The following is an 18,056-nucleotide window of genomic DNA, read 5'->3' on the forward strand; positions in this document are numbered from 1 at the left end:
TTTTGTTTTCAAGTACACAAGATATACTGTCAGTTTCACAATCTTCTAGAAAACCTTGTATGGCATATGAGCGTATAAAATGTTGATAAACATCCAATTAAGTAAAAGAAAAAAACTAACACATGTAACAGGTATTTATTTAGCTCATCATAAATTATTTCATAAATTTTACAATAAACCAGAGATACTGTTCATGAGTCTGCACCAGATTTCTTGTTTGATGTTTGACAGTTATATGGCAGTACTTAAACTTAATCAGCTGACTGAACAGAAGTTACTAAATATATTTGAGTGTAGGGTTTAAATATTTCAGACTTGTACTGCAAAGTTAAGATTTACTTTTTCTGTGCCATAAGTTTTCATGGTGTGGACCAAGTTGGCAAAATATATTTTGAGACAGCTGTCACTATTGTAAAATATCCCTGTCATCATTAACACTGCTAATGAAGAAATGAATTGATGATTCAAGATGAAGGAGGAGTTAAAGAAAAAATCACTAAAGATGCACATAAAATGGAATTATTTAAAACATGTCTACCATGATTATTTTCTTGTTTTGTGTGTTCTCAAAAAAAAAAAAAAAGGAACAATTTTACTTGAAGTGGAATTTCAAGAAACTCCACATGGATTGTTTTCCTCTAGCTTGGGGTTTTATCTGCTGAAACCATATGCACAACGCATTAATATCTTACTGTATTACTCTGATTCTAATTTGAAACATTTCTAATACTTTAAAATCCCATAACATTCTGTTTGATATTTTAAACTGTCCCATAATTGTAGGCCACTGAAAATACATACTACAAACTGAAACAGTTTACCAGCATTGTTCCATTTTAGTTTAACATACAATCCACCCTCATTATATGCATGTTATGTGTCACCTTTTTGCTTACCCCATATATGATTGGATTTTTTCTACTCACAGAACTATACATAGCTGGATCTTGTTTCCAGCAACCTGCTGTACCTAGCTGTTGACTTTGTAGCATCAACTCTGAACAACTAACCACCCATCATAAACACCAACAAAATATGCTTTTAAAATGTTAAATATCAAATTAACAGTGGTTTGCAAGAAGAGTTTGGGAATGATCTCTGAATGATAAGTAATATTGTCAAGTTACTTAAATTTGCTTAAATGTTTTATGGTAAGGACTTTTCACATCGAGCAGTATACTTAGAAATGCTGCTGTACTGGTTCACTTTGAGAGGTCCCAACATGCAAGTATGCTACAGGTGGTTTAACTGGCTTTTGCAAGTTTGCTTCCAACTATTTGGGTAGAAGTTTATTGCGTGGCTCAGTGAGGGCTCAGTTTAGGTGACTCAAAATAGTCGGGCTAATATAGGGATGAAGCATATGATGTTAATCATCTTTAACTTAAAAGGACACAAACCATTTCTAGAGGAACTTCTGTAAAAACAAGTAATAGTTTTTAAACCATTTTAAAAGATAAATGCCATGAATGAAGGCTGCCAAATAATCTAATTTATCACCTGATGATCCCTGCCACCTGACAACTGTCTTGATAAATTTTTTGATCATGCAGAACCCAGAAATCCATGCTCAAAGTGATCACCCAATTTGAAAAATCCATGCTCGAGAGAGGGTTAAGGGCTTCAATTTCCCCAGATTGTTACAGACTTAAGGCAAGTGCCAGACAAGGAGGATCAAAGCTTTGTTAGTTGGAAAAAATACAGTTTACCCCAGGGAAATTTGTTAAGTGTGAATTTTTCATGGGAATATCTTGCACAGAGCAGTTGTCTATCTGTATACCAGTAAGTATATCGGTACAGCAGTATCATTAACGCATACTACTAGATATGAAAAGATCTTCAAAATACTGGTGTCAATGATTCTAATAAGAAATCATCAAAATAGACAAAAGTGTACTGACAAAGTATCACATATGTCATGGACTTAATGGCCTCCACACTCTGGTCATTGATCAAGATAGATCTAGAGTGTATACAGCGCTCTAGTGATATTTCAAGAATTTTGACAATAAACGACTACATAAACATAAATGTCTAGCTGTTGACCATGGTGTCACTGTTGGTGTGTCATTGTGAAATACTGTTTCAATTTGTTTCATATTGATTATCTCTACTGGAACTGTTCACAATAATGTCTATCTGGTGTCAATTGTCCGATGCTCTATGCTGTCCACAAGAAGATCATACTGGAGGCAATGTACTCTCCAGGAAGGACTTCACATCTTCCATTTCCTACAAAAGAAATGTAAAATTTGTCAAAATTGATAAGAATACAATAAATTATGCCGTGGCGTATATCAGACTCTCCAGACATTTACTTAAGCTGTATGGACAATGGAGCTTGTCCACCTGAAAATTTCACAAACGTGGAATTATTCACCTCCATATGAGGGCCATGTGTAAGATAAGTGTATACACTTAACATGTGTTACTCTCTTTAAATGAAGTTTATTCATAATTATCTCGTATTAGCATGAATTTCCACGGAAGCACAGGCCAGCTCCTTTATTGTCACATTTTCCCATAAGCATGCAAATTTAGAGAATTAAAAAGAACTCATCAGACCTGAAGCTTGGTAATTTGAAATATGAACAAGGCAGCAAAGCTGTCAAATGTACAGACAAAAAACAGGAAATAACTATGCACAAAATAGGCTACTGTCAATTCTGATGCAAAAGTACATTATGTTAAACTGCAAATTCAACATCAAATTTTAATTATGCTCAAGCAGCACCCAAAATTGTGTTTTCTTCTATTCTGATGCAATATTACATAATGGTTAACAGCATAATGACCGTCAATTTTTAATAATAAAATATACATGGATTTTCAGAAAATGTGACTAGCATGGGTCTTCAAGCCCGTGGAACTTCAAAGTTACACCTTGAAAATGCCAATATGTGAAAAATTAAATTTTCACAAAAAAACTGTTTAACTGGCAGTAAGAATTACCAAACAGACTGCATTGCCTACTGAAGCTGTATTTTAGTCCCATGTTTCTTTCCTGTAAGTTTGAGAACAGTAAGTGACATGGTTTTTCTTAAATGGTCATCATGGGGGCAGTGCCCAAAATAGTTTTTTTTTTTTCAAATTTTGATGCAATATTACATAATGTTTAACAGCATAATGATGAGTATTATGGATATTCAGAAAATGTTACTAGCAAAGGTCTTCAGGCCCATGGAACTTCAAAGTCACAACTTGAAAATGCCAAAATGTAAACAAGACAGCACTGTTCTGAATTTTTTTTTTCCATTTTTAACAATTTTTAACATAAAACAAAATTAACAGTTTACTGCCGTTTTTATATGATCAACTAAAAAAATTGATGAGATGGGAAAAATATCAATAGAGCAGTGTTAAATGTCCAATTTCTTCCATTCTGAGATTCTGAACATAGTGAATGTCAATGATTGAATCTGACAAACTGCAATGATATGAGTTTATTTCCATTTTTTGAAACTTTATTACACAATACAAGATAACAAGTTTACCATCATTTTTACATATGTTGTAAAGATGCAGGAAATGCCAAACAAACACTTTTACTTATCTTACTAATTAAATAATGAATCATGCATGTTAACATGCCTAAGAATTAAATCTGAGGAAATGTGAAAAAACAGCATTTCTTCAAAATAATGGCCCAATTAAGCTGATTTTTAAACTCAACCTGCGTTTTAGCAGGAATGACCACTCCTGTGAGTTTACTGACAATTGGCCTATCTGTTTTTCTTATTTTGTGTTTACAGTGTTGCATATATGCTGAAAAGTGAAAAAAAAAAAGCATAACTAAAATAGTGGCCCGATCATGCCTATTTTCTAACTTGACCTGCGTTATAGTAAGATTGATTACTCCTATGAGTTTCATGACAACAGGCCTAACGGTTTTCCTTGAAATGTGTTTACAGTGTTGCATATATGCTGAAAAGTGAAAAAACAGCATAAGTTCTACAATAATGGCCCGATCATGCTGATTTTCGGACTTGACCTGCGTTTTATGGATATTCATCAGCTCTGTAAATATACAGCCAAAAAGTAAAACTGCCTTCCACTTATCGCGTTTACAATGAAAGTGCACGGCGACAGTGACAGTGACAGTGACGGCAACACCAGCCACGACAGACGCAGGTGATGGCAATATGTACAGACACATCTGTACATATTTACTGTACTGTTTGAGAACAGTAAGTGACATGGTTTTTCTTAAATGGTCATCATGGGAGCAGTGCCCAAAATAAGTTTTTTTCAAATTTTGATGCAATATTACATAATGTTAAACAGCTTAATGACCATCAATTTTTAATAATAAAATATTAGTATCATGGATATTCAGAAAATGTGACTAGCAAAGGTCTTCAGGCCCATGGAACTTCAAAGTCACAACTTGAAAATGCCAAAATGTAAACAAGACAGCACTGTTCTGAAATGTTTTTTTTCCATTTTTAACAATTTTTTTAACATAAACAAAATTAACAGGTTACTGCCATTTTTATACGATCAACTAAGAAAATTGATGAGATGGGAAAAATATCAATACAACAGTGTTAAATGTCCAATTTCCTCCATCCTGAGATTCTGAACATAGTGAATGATTGCATCTGACAAACTGCAATGATATGAGTTTATTTCCATTTTTGACACTTTATTACACAATACACGATAACAAGTTTACCATCATTTTTACATAATCAACTAACAATTTTGTAAAGATTCAGGAAATGTCAAACAAACACTTTTATGTATCTTATTAGTAAAATAATAAGACTGTTAACATGCCTAAGAATTGAATCTGAGGAAATGTGAAAAAACAGCATAACTTCTAAAGTAATGGCCCGATCATGCCGATTTTCGAACTTGACCTGCGTTTTAGTAAGATTGATTACTCCTGTGAGTTTCATGACAACAGGCCTAACGGTGTTCCTTAAAATGTGTTTACAGGGTTGCATATATGCTGAAAAGTGAAAAAACAGCATAAGTTCTACAATAATGGCCCGATCATGCTGATTTTCGAACTTGACCTGCGTTTTATGAATATTCATCAGCTCTGTAAATATAAAGCCAAAAAGTAAAACTGTCCTCCACTTATCGTGTTTACAAGGAAAGTGCACGGCATCGGCGACGGCATCGGCATCGGCGACGGCATCGGCGACGACAGACGCAGGTGATGGCAATATGTACAGACACATCTGTGTCTGTACATTAAAATGAGCTTCATAGTATAAAAGCTATGAATATGTCAACCTAACTTCAGATATTATCATAAAGAAGGTTAAACCTACGCATCACTACTACAACAACCTACTGGTAAGCACATTGGTGACATTTGGAATACTTTTTAGCCAAAAGGACTTATTGATCCATGTGAAAAGATTAACTAGTCATAAATGTCTTTCAAGGCTACTCTGTTACTCTCTCCTTGACCACAATGCATGAGTCTAAATACAAACCTTATACTATCAGCACATTTTCTTTCAAAATATTTCTAATATAATCTTATATTGCACTCTATACAATTTGGAATGTTTTACAAATTAGTTGAAGAGCAATAAAAAATAAGTTAATTGATAAAGCTAATAATAATTATAACTAATTATAGAATAATAACTTAAAAAATCATCACTCTTATTTGATGTAATTACAGTAATTGAAGTACTACAACATTTAAACTGATGGTCATGATGGATGAGCCTTTTTACATTAAACAGTATATTGATTTTTTACACATAAATGTCAATGGGAACATCTTGTTTCATCTGAATTCTATATTCTGATGTACTGACTTATTATATCTAATTATCTAGAAATTCTTTAAAATTGAAGAAAATTGGTCATTTTAAGGACTTTAAAAATCTACAAAATATACATGCTCAAATTATCTTCAAAACCTGTTGTTAAATGCAATTTAACTTAAACATGTTGTACAGCAAGTATATCACCTTTTCCTAACTGTAATGTGCTACATTTTTATTATGTCCTCCAATCAAAAAGCAAATTTCCCAATTCCCATTCTTTTACCTTACATCTGAATAATATTTTAATTTTTTTTTCCTGTTCATTTTACCAGTAATATTTGATCTCTTATGGCTCTACATAGAGCTACCATGTATTTTTTTTTTAATTTCTTACTGTGTAACTGTTTCCTGTGGGTGAGACTATTATGAAGCTTCATGATATCTGAACCTTGAAACTTTTAAAAGAAATCACCTGTTCACTGGAGCTGTGCATGACACCTGCATATTGCTTGAAGTCAGCATTTGGTGTGATAGTTTTCAGTGCTTCATGGGTCATCTGGCCCCATTTGAATGGAACTACTGGGTCAGCTGTTCCATGGCATTGCAATATCTTGATATTTTTATTGGCTTCACTAACAACCTACAATAAAAAATTAATCAATCTCATCAGACTGAAAAACATGCTTTATTGACTTAAAAAAATTAAACAAACCATTCTAACAAGCAATAAATAAATGTTGAAGTCATCAAAATTTTAATCTCAAATTATAATAATAATTTCATGATTATGATGCAATTCTATGACTTTGCTGTCTTAAATAGACATTGCAGACAACCGAAAAAAAAAATTGTACAACGTATTATGTTGAATTGTCATTAAAAAAATGCATCAATAAAATCGTGCAGCTTTGAAATCTTGAGGCCTTAAGACATATGATAGAAAAGCATCTTTGAAATTAACAAGAGTAGTTCAATCAATTGTTATTCACATCCTGCACTAAGATCCTTTAGGAAATAGCCTATTTATTTGCTTTTAGAATGACATATAATGGTAATTATCACAAACTGCTGAAGAGGTGCAGTTTATTACCTGCCAATCTCAGAGACTGAGATAGTCAATTCCACAGAATAGATATACATAGATAAATATAGTGTCTTTGCGTGCTAAGTGAAAGACACAACAACACATGGGAGCAGATGACAAAAGGGTTTTTCAAGGTTACAACTTCAAAGAGCACCATAAGTCATAGACTCCCATAAAAGATCTAGAGCTTTGTCTATCTAGATTTTGCAGTTACATGACCAAATAGGAAAAATGATTTCTTGAATAAATGTCCTTAGGTGCAGTCGAATACTTGTGCTACAGCTATACAGCTTTGTCATTCTAAATTTTACAGTTATCTGTCCATAAATTGAAAATGGATGCTTGAAAAAATGTCTTGGGATGCAGCTGAATACCTTTAAGAGATCATTTTTACTGGTGCTGCAGCTGAAAGTGTAACATGATAAGAAGATGGTATTTGCCTTGATAGCCACTTAATACAGAGGAGCAGCAGTACGGTCATGGATCAATATCTGTGCATGAAAAGAGAGTGATTAAATAATACGCCATGAAAATAGGATTCACTGCAAATCAACTGATCGTTTACTGATAATGGAGTGTAGTACTTTGGGATTTAATATCAATGTTGTTGGTCTATCAGATACAGGAATATCAATCCATCTTAACTGTGGTATGATGAAAAGCCATTACTCCACAAAATAATCATCTTACAATGTGACATCCTAGAAGCTGTAACCAACAGCAAATCTACACTGAAATCAAACAAGTTTACAGAGATCAGCAGGTTTTACTTTTATTTGTCTAATCTATTTACTAACCTTGTTTAATTTTCATGGAAATGAATAGATTAATATTGATGATAATAATTATGTAAATATATATTTTTTTAATTATACAAAAGGTAACATATCCAGTAAAATTCTAAAACTATCATGCACTTTACGTCTAAATTGCAGACTTGACAACCTTACATACTGAGTGTTATATTTTAACATTTCATCTGCAGCCTTTGGTTATAAGAGGGTTTTCTGTGTAATTACGCTGCAAGGGACTTAACTTGCTTCTTACAGTTTGAGCAGAAATACTACCTGAAGCACACACTCTCTGCACAAAAACAAGTGCCAACCAGAAATAATTGACCATGTAGAGCGTAGGCTGAGACTTCATTTAGTTAATTCTCTTACAAAACAACCTGGTTATTAAGCTGACAATCTCTCAAAGCATACTACTACAGGTGAAACAATAACGTTCAATATGGAAAAGTCTGTAACACAGGTACAATACACACATACCCCAGGAATTTGCTTGTGTAAAGGCAGCCAAGCACTAAGTCCCAGGATACCAGCCAGAGGTTTTCTGTGGGACAGAGAGGCATACAGGGCCACAGCCCCTCCCTGGGAGAAACCACCAATTACTATACGATCACTGGGAATACCTGCCTTCTCTTCTGCTTCTATTAATTCTTCCACTAAAATGTTAAAAGCGTTATGTTACTACAGTGGGAAATTGATCAAAAATTTCTGGATTTAGAATTAATAGCTAAGAGAAAAACACACCTGTAATGATACCTAGTATACACCTGTACACAAATAATAGACCTCGCAACTGATCTTGTTGGATATATAAATAAATTTTATAATGTCAGTGACAATTAACAAGGATTGTATATATTTTTGCTGAAAAGTTTTGACAGATTTACTCATTTGTCTCAAGATGACTTACATGAAGCTGCTGCTTTCTTAATTCCCTCTGCATCCTCAGGACTATCTGGACTTAACCCCCGTATATCAAACCTGAAAAAAGCAACTTAAAACTTACTTGTAGCTGAATTGAAATACAAAGCTATAACTATCAATATACATTACATACATTTCTTCAAAAATGAAAAAAAATTGAAATAAGATTAATGGATGCCTGACTGTTATGTTTGAATGCCTGACATTTGACACACCTTTTTAGAATATTCTTTTGATTATTTGAAGATACTTCACTTGAATCACACAGTTGCAACTACTGTGAAAAGATATATGTAATACCTTGCATATATAGTCTTATATGTTAGCAGGGGAGTGTGATAGTTCAGTGACATCTTTCCATTGCACCACCCTAATTTTTTCAGATTATCTTGCAGATATAGAGAAAACCCACTTTCTATTAAATGTGAACATAGTATATCTGGTGCATAAAGCCTACTCCAACAAATTTAATGCTTGGATTTTTCAAGAACATACTTGACATTTACTTAATACATTCACTCATTAGAAAAGCATTTCCATCTATCTGGTAAAGTAAAATTGAGAAGAAAGTAGATCTCAGTTTAGGATTTAAGATTTAAAAAGCGAGAATGGGTTCCCTGTTAGGCATTTAAGTCACTTCTACTAGTTCTTATATGACTTAAACAATGCCAAGGAGAAAACCAAATCAGTCAGATGATCAGCCACAAAATAGCTTTAAAACTACACCTTCCTCAAATTTCTGGTTGTAAATTTGAACTACTTATTTGTCCCTCCAGTTCATAAAAGTCTGTCAAATGACACAGTAATGAATGCCTATGGCATGTTAATGTTGCATGTGCAATATCACCATTATTCAGATGAGTTGTCAAAAACAAATGAGGGTTATATAAAAAAATATGAAATGATTCCATTCGGTATTTATTTAAGTTATGCTATTTGAAACTTCTTCAAATACATCTTTAATATATATATATATATATATATATATATATATATATATATATATATATATATATATATATATATATATATATATAATTTCTTCATCTTATTAGTTTAATTTCCACCAAACACCAAACTTTTCTGAAAAGATTTTCTTTTATTTTCATTTTTATTAAATTTTGTTACTATTCCTTTTTTTAATGCACCACAGAAATTTAAATGCTTTTCTGGCTTCAATGTATGGAAAAATGAAGAGACACATCAACAATGTTCACATACGTAATTGCATCAAGATAATCAATGCTTAATTCTGTAAATGGCACATATGACTGAAATAAGAGAGAATTTTGACAATATATCACTTCTGGTAAATGCCAGCATAGACTGGGGCAGATTGATTCAATATTACCACCATGGATAAAAGTGAAAAGCAATCAATAACCCAAGTCGCTACGAAGGTGCAAATTTGAAAATGAAAACTAGAGCACTGCATGCACTTGGCAATCTTATTCAAAGTGCCACATTTATAACCTTTATTTTGGGGGGTTATAAAAATACTACAAAGTTCCAAGAAAACAACAAACACGTGGTGTATTGAAGAAATCCTACGAGAAGGATCAGATACTCACCAAGATGGCATTTTAAATCCTGCGTTTAATGTCACTGGCTGTATAGGACTGAAAGGGCAATGGAAAGATGTGTTATTCACAGGTACATACAGTGAGAGCACTTTGATAGTTTGAAGGTTCACTGATTCAAAAGTCCACATGAAGGAAACATTTATTTCAAAATATATGGATCAATGAACATATTAAAATCACACATTAGACTTACCTAATTCAATCTAAGAAAACAAATTGTAATAAATTATGATTTAAAAAGCAGCTTGCAAGATTAGTTCTAGATGTATACTTTATTAATTAACAAAGCGATGAAAGAAAATACATAACAGATAATTATTTCAATTTATTAATACCTTAAAACACAGTAACATACAGCAGCAGTATTTTCCTCTTAATCAATAAATTTTTAAAATTAAAAACAGTGAAAAAAATCACAGCAGCAAAAACACCATATATATATGCAGTGATAGCTGAAAACAAAGGAAATCTATTAGCAAAGTGCAATAATCACCTGCCAATAAAAAACAAATGTTTTCTCAAAGCAAAAAAACTTGAGTAATTTTTATGTCATGCCCCACTGCATGATGTACAGTGACAATGACAGATGGTGAAGAAGCCTTGAATCAAGAAGAGTTAATCAACAATTTTTAAAGGTATTCGTGTGCAGTGCTTCGATAAAGTTCAAGGCAATACATTCAATTCCTGCTTAAGAAAATTGAAGCAGCCAGCATTATTCATTAAAAGTCATTCTTGTACCTTATCAAAATCATCTGCAATCACTTTCCAATTGTTAACATTAGCTGTTGCATCTGACACTAATAAAATCACAAAGCTGCAAATGTTCATAAGGAACAAGCCTTGTATACTCTATATTCATTAGTGCATTTTAATCTGACAGTCACGCAGCAGGTGATCTATTTCTGAATTTCAGAACTTCACCTGGATATTGTATCTTCATCAGTGCACCCTAGGTTGATACGCAGTATATGTGTTCAATTCTCATGAATCCACACTAGACGTCACATACACCATGGTATTCAGTATATCTAACCTTAATACTGACCAATTACACTTGATATTATAACTAAATTTGTATTATTAAGTTGATACTCACGCATTAGGTAATATATACTTGATGTATGGTATTCTGGCTTGTCTTGCAAAAATTTCTGACCATCCATGACTAAAAAATAAAAATAAAAAGCAAATTATCAGAAAAATATAAAAGTAGAGAAGTTTTTTAGAAAATAAAAACCATCTCATATCTGCAGAAGTTTCATCTAGGAAACAAGTGCATGTTAAAAAATAAAGCTGTGCATAACAAATAAAAATGAAAAAGATCAATCTCAGATGAAAAATTCAGCTGGGGGAAAAATAAAAAAGGTAACTTATTTGATCTTTTGAAAATTGTGCCCAGGATTTTATGTCGAAAAATATATTTTATCAATAAAGTCCAATTAAAATGCTCTCAACATTTCACTGAACATCACTCTACATTTGACGAGGGCAAATATTGAAAGGGATTGGCCATGTGTTGAGAAAGGACCCAAGTTCCACCACAAAAGTAGCTACGTACTGGACACTGAGGGACATGGAAAAAGAGGAAGATCTAAGACAACATGGACAAGGACCATCAAAGCAAAGCTGAAACAACTAAGAGAAGGCTGGGGAACCATTCAACACCTAGATTTTTGACAAAGAGCAGTGGAAGATTTTTGTTGGTGCCCTAGACACCAGATGTCGTAAAAAGGAATTGATGATGATAAAATATTGAAAGGATTTTAACACCTTGAGTGATGTCCAATGATGTTCAGCAGTGTTCAGTAATGTTCGGGGGAGTTTGAACACAAAGTCAAAAATGCTCAGTGGGTTGACTCAACATTTACTGTTGTTGAGAGCATTTTAACACCCCATCCAACAATGTTCAGCCTACACAAGGGCACTAGACCCCTCTTTTCACACTTAGCAAACTGAAGGGGCTCAAGTAGATTCATATCATTTCCCACAATGGCTTATTTTCATCCATGCTCTTGTTTTCCTTTTTTTATTATTCTTGCCCTTGTTTTCCTCAACAACTACAAGCTCTAACACTGTCAGAGCTGTAAGATCTTTCACTTTTTTAAAATGAAGCCATTTTGCTCACAAAAGTCAAGGTTTATAGATTTTGCAACATTGGTTTTTAATGCTTTGGCCACTTTCAGGTTTTTGTATTATGGTAGAATAGTATGGCAGTCTAAAGTTTTTTTTGTTGTTGTTTTAAGGTTAATGCATCCGGTTTCTTAATAATATGCCGATTTTATCACACTCGTTCAAGGTGACAGCAGTGTGTGTTATCATTGCTCAACTAATGTTGTGTGAAATTGTTGAGCGTTTTAACAGGGCTTAAAAAGTATGTCACAATCTTTTTTTTTCTTACACTATTTCTTCCATTATACACTTCTTTGCACTCGCAAAGTAATTTACATTCATTCTCGTAACTGAATTTTTACAAAAGGAAACAAATTATGTATAAAGATGAAACTGTCAATTTCAATTCATATTTGGCAAGTAACTTTCATTATCTTTTGGGAATTGTGCCTGGGGTTTTCTGATGACAAAATTATATTAATCCATAAGAAAGAATGTCACAGTCATTTTTTTCGTAAGCTTTTTCTTCAATTATACAATTTCTTTGCACTTGCAAAGTAATTTCCCATTCAAAAAAGTAACTGAATTTTTACAAAAGGAAAGAAATAACATATAAAGATGAGACTGTAAAGCGAGGTAAAATAGTTTAATCAACTGTGTCTGGCAAATAATTTATAAGTTTTCAAGTCCATGAAAGTGCGTCAAGGTATCAGAATCTCCTCCGAGCGCAGCCGAAAATTAATTACAGCTTTGGAAGTAACTCGCTCGTGCTGCCAGTAATTACGCCGCGGGTATCCAGGGCACAGACCATGATCACAAGATACCGAAAATAGATTTTCCATGTGAACGGAGCCTTAATCTACTCTCATACCACAGGGTGCATTAGTTGTCTATTACCAAAATATTGTATTGCACCTTGTGCCACTTCCAGCACACATTCCTCTTCAGCCATACTCTTTATATTTGTCAGTGGGGGGAGGGGGGCCATTTTACTCCTAGGTGCGCAGTTGTACACATCCCTGTCAATCTTACCTAATCCACATCCAGCTAAAACTTGACAACTTCCTCCTCAGACTTACTCCAGATGACCAGCTGAGTGATTACACCCAACCCCGCAATTAGACTGGGTTTCTATCCCTAGATCGATCTTACAGGATCGGTCCATCTCCATGGGGTCCCTCGCTAAATTGCTTTCAGCCCAAGTGGCTTAGACGTCTGGCACGCCCACTAAAGCTGCTAAACGATAGTAAATTACCCCCTATTAGCCTCAGCAGGCGTGACAGAGATCTTAGCTGCCCAAGTTAATTGCAATTAAGCAAGAATCCCCTCAGAGATAGTTCGATAGTCTCTGGGAATGGTCTCATACTTCTCTGCTGCTGGGCCCCCATTTAGGGTCGGGTAGGGGCAAAGTAGTTATGTAACACCAGACATTCAAATTGGATGTTTTCTCACTAAAGCTCCAACTTTAAAGAGATAACAACTGTCCAAAAGATATTCATTATTACAATAAATACATTGTAAACAACTCAAAGAAATATAATAAATTCCATTTTACCAACAAAACTGCAGTTATCGCAATTATTCTGGAATTTTGCTTGTCATCAGACCATATGGACTTCCATAGGTAGCTATACCTCTGTAATAATCTCTTAAAGGAAGATTACCCCCCCCCCCCAAAAAAAAAAAAAAAAAAAACTTTCTTTGAATGTTGGAATGGATTCATTCACCATTGTTAAGTATGGAAAAATCATTGTTTACCCCATTATTTTTTACCAAAATGCAAAGTTGTTTTCCCTTTAATTATTAAATATACTATTTTAGGGACCACTGATAGTCTAAATCTAAAATCTGCATCTTCTTTATCTTGAAAGGGGAGTTGAGAAAATGGAATGCCCTGAGAATTTCTGATAATAAAAATGTTTAAAAAAAAGGGGGGGGTAAGATATTACATGGCTATAGTTTCAAGTCTAAGATAACACACACACACACACACACACACACACACACGACTCCTTTAGAATCTTTTTTGAAGTCTAGATTAACACAAAATCTTTTTAAAAAATATTACAAGGCTCAAATCAAGAACATAATTAGACACAATATTATTCACTGCACTAGCATGGTGTATCTTATCAGATGAATTGATGAAAGTATAAACACAAGGGATTAAATATCTTTACTCTGCTCATCAACTTTACTAGTAATTCCCCCCCAATGTACAGAAAGAACACGCAGCACATAATTTTACATACCCAGTGTCACCAAGCCCATGTAGAAATATAACCTGAAAACAACAAACAAACATTAAAATAATGCAATAAATAGAATCATAGTATTCTGAATTTGAGGTTTAGGAATAACACATTTTCTGATATGTTCTACAATTTTCTGGTACTTACTGGGCATCCCTCTATAACATGTGAAGATATGTTATTGATTTTCACTTGTCTTACAAATGCTGTTTTTGAACAGGAGTAGTAATTTAATTATTTTGTTATTTATAACATAAGCACACTAAGAAATCTACAAAGTAAATAACAAGATTCAAGACAAAAGAATTCTTATTCATCATACGCTATACTGACTGGTAATTCTCAGTTAATTTTTTCAATAGCTATTGACAAATGAAACTCAAATTGTTTTTGAAAATTCTGCTGTGTACTTTCTCATCAGAAATGCTTTAGAAAAGCACTGGGATAAATGTCTATACATGCCCCATCCAGATTATTAAAAAAAATTATACAGTATATCCAACTCACTGGCTTCAATTGCTATTTACAGTAACCCCACCTGACTTTCTTTTACCCCAAGAAAAATCACAGTTTAATACCATAAAGATGGATCCTGATTGTTTCAATTTTACAGGTTTTGTGCAAAAAGTACTTTCCATTTTAATTCTTGGTCTGTGCATCCACAGGGGTTGAACAACTAGTGGTCTGGTTTATGTAGATAATACATGTATGGAGAGAGAATGCTATGTCATGTATATACTGAGGTTATAAACCACAGTTTACACCTTTGTAGGTGAAAACAAGCCTTATCATAGCTATATTCAGAATACAAAACAATTAAATCGAACTGAAGTGAAGTGTAATTGAACAATATCCATTTATCAACAGCAATGTTTGTTTTCACCAGGGGTTACAAGGTCTTGCTAAAAATAAGACTGGTGCAATTTTAACAACAGATTTAAGTTATCATGGGAAAAGGTGGTTCTAAAGTGGTCTGGCATTTTTGTGGTCTTACAATGTAATATAATTTACTGTAATTTTGGTTTTGACCCTTTATTTGTCTGGGGTAAATTACAAATCAATAATTATATAAGAAAAACTCTATGAATAGGGACCAGGGATACCAGCTGGCCCTTATCTTTAACTGTCCAGGTCATTCCGCCAATTGCAACCCAAGTAAGGATGCTTCACAAGTCTAGGAAGGCCCAACAGTCTTTGGGCCATCAGCCAGATGAGGCTCTTTTGATGAGTGAAATGTAGCTGTTTCATAAAATATTTTGAAAGTATAATCACTTGAATGTTAATAACTAGAAATCCTTGTAACCATAGACAATTAAAATTACTAAAACTGTATCATATATCTCAGAAACAAAGGAGAAATGTTTTCCATATCGAAATAAAGCAAAATGATAAATAACAAACACATGATTTAAAATATGCAATGCTTTAAACATTTCAATAAAAATAAATCAAAACCTTGCATTGCGACTCAAAAAAGTTTGAGCTACTGGTGACTTCCAATGGAAACCAACAAAATTTGACAACTTTTTTTTGAAAAACACTTCAGTCTGGTCTATAGTGCCAATAACTAGTCTTGAGTGCCTTTAAACGTTTATGTGATCTTAATTTCAAGATAGTATTCAAAACATAGTGAATGTAGCCTATGAGAGTCTCTTCTCAAATTGTAAGCACAAAAAAAGCACTTTCTTACATTTTTATATTAGCTAATGACCATCATATCCACAATCACCAACATATCAGCAGAACCACCCCTTATGGCCAAGTGATACACTTCTCCACTCATTGTGGAGGCCGTGATTGCATCCTCCACAACAATAGTTTGTACAGCAAAGTAAAATACAGTGAGGCAGCCCAACAATATGAAGCAGGGAAAATAAAGCAATCAGGTCAAGAGGGTAATGGTACTAGAAATAACAACGTCCTGATTAATGGAGGAAATGACAAATTGCAATTTCCATGCACTACACTAGCAGATCAAGATATATAATTCTTTAGCTTGGTTCTCAGTGTCAGGCAGTGGTTAATATAAATACTGAACAGAAACAAAAATAATACACCTTTTAATTCAAAATTAATTAAATTCATTCAACTTTGTATAAAAACCTTCTATGATAACCTATCTAAAATTTAAGAAGCATTGACTGCACTGAGGGCTAGAATTCTATTTTGAATTTTTTTTTTTTAATTCGCACAAGTATGACACCTAGGAACATAACAGTTGTGAAAAAAGAAAATTAACATTTTGTAATGCTGCCATATGAAAATTATTGTGGTGCAATAACCATGTACATAAAAATTGTTTTGCTGTAATTGCAATGTAAATTTTTACTCCAAATTATGTCAATTCATTTTTCTAACAATAATAAATTTCTTGGTTTTGCTCATTTTATAACCTACCAGAACACTGTGCTACTATGTTCATGTTCACTAGTATAATTATTCATAAAAACCAAAATTGCCTTCTGGCATGAGTGGGTAACAACTGATATCACGGAAAGTAATTGACCTGGCTTGCCAGCATTTGTGCCCTGGTGTCAATAAATAACATGCAATTGAGGCAAGATGGACACTATTTCACTGCTCACTTTAAGACTATCCATTTAATTATCATAGGAAGGATCCTTTGTGGATATCTGCTTAGATGAAATTTCTATGGCATTTAAAATGCTGAAATTACAAGTTCAAACACTTGATTTCCTCCACTGCTTCAATACAGTGAATTAACTGTTTCTCGTCATTTGCAACTACATATAAGTCCAATTAGCTGCAAGTGACTTATGTGCAAACTTCTTATAACTTATAAGTGCTGTTCTGATTAACAAAGAATATTATATTGTACCAAACATGGAGAACACACGTACTACAAAAAACCTGCAGGTCCTCCCACAGCTGGTCCGGAAACTTGTCTTTATTTTACACCTTCTGCGGCTTTTGTTTTAATGCGTTAGCACAGCGTATACCTATCAAAATTCTTAAATGGAGTGCTCATCATCTCACTATGGGTTTCGTGCTAAAACCTTCTAGTACTGGCACAAATTTACATTAATTTTTTGGCAGGACACATGAGCTGACACTACTTAAAACGCCCGAGGCAAAAACTAAAAACAGTTCTCAATTAAATCTAAATTATTATTTTTTTTTTCATGAAAAAAATTCAAACAGCCACATTGCTCATACTCAGAATTGCACTTCACTGCGATGTTGTTATGTTTCATCACGTTCACTTCACTGGATACTGTATAGTACCGAGACACCAAGCTTCAGGAGAAAAATAACTCACGAACTTACCGTAGCAGTTTGCTTTATCGAAGACTGAACAACAACTGCTGGGGTAGCCATTGCAGAAGGAGAATTCCCTCCCATACAACACCAAATCACGGCCACCAGTACTACAAGCACAGTGCATGCAATCAATAAGTATTTCACTGAAGGAATGACTCCGTCGCTGCGTTTTGTGGGTTGCATTCGAAGAATGGGCAATAAGTAAGGTCGATACAATATAACGTATGTGGGGATCGACTAATTTACACTGTTTAATGGATTAATATCCAGCTATCAAAGTAATGTATACATTTGTTTTC

General features: G+C 33.6%; 1 protein-coding gene across 1 annotated transcript; it reads right to left on the reverse strand.

Annotated features, from left to right (window-relative positions):
- Positions 1-116: 116 nt before the first annotated feature.
- On the reverse strand, positions 117-17,960 carry LOC106151695 (acyl-protein thioesterase 1). Its single transcript, XM_086999105.1, has 8 exons — positions 17,764-17,960; positions 14,476-14,507; positions 11,211-11,279; positions 10,103-10,150; positions 8,518-8,588; positions 8,088-8,263; positions 6,205-6,372; positions 117-2,229 (listed from the first exon to the last, which is right to left on the reverse strand). The coding sequence occupies exons 1-8, from the start codon at positions 17,938-17,940 to the stop codon at positions 2,179-2,181; spliced, it is 792 nt and encodes a 263-aa protein (XP_086855231.1). The 5' UTR covers positions 17,941-17,960; the 3' UTR covers positions 117-2,178.
- Between the last annotated feature and the right edge of the window lie 96 nt (positions 17,961-18,056).

Source organism: Lingula anatina, chromosome 1 (assembly GCF_051362555.1).
Source record: "Lingula anatina isolate TDL-2025a chromosome 1, LinAna3.0, whole genome shotgun sequence".
NCBI lineage: Eukaryota > Metazoa > Brachiopoda > Lingulata > Lingulida > Lingulidae > Lingula > Lingula anatina.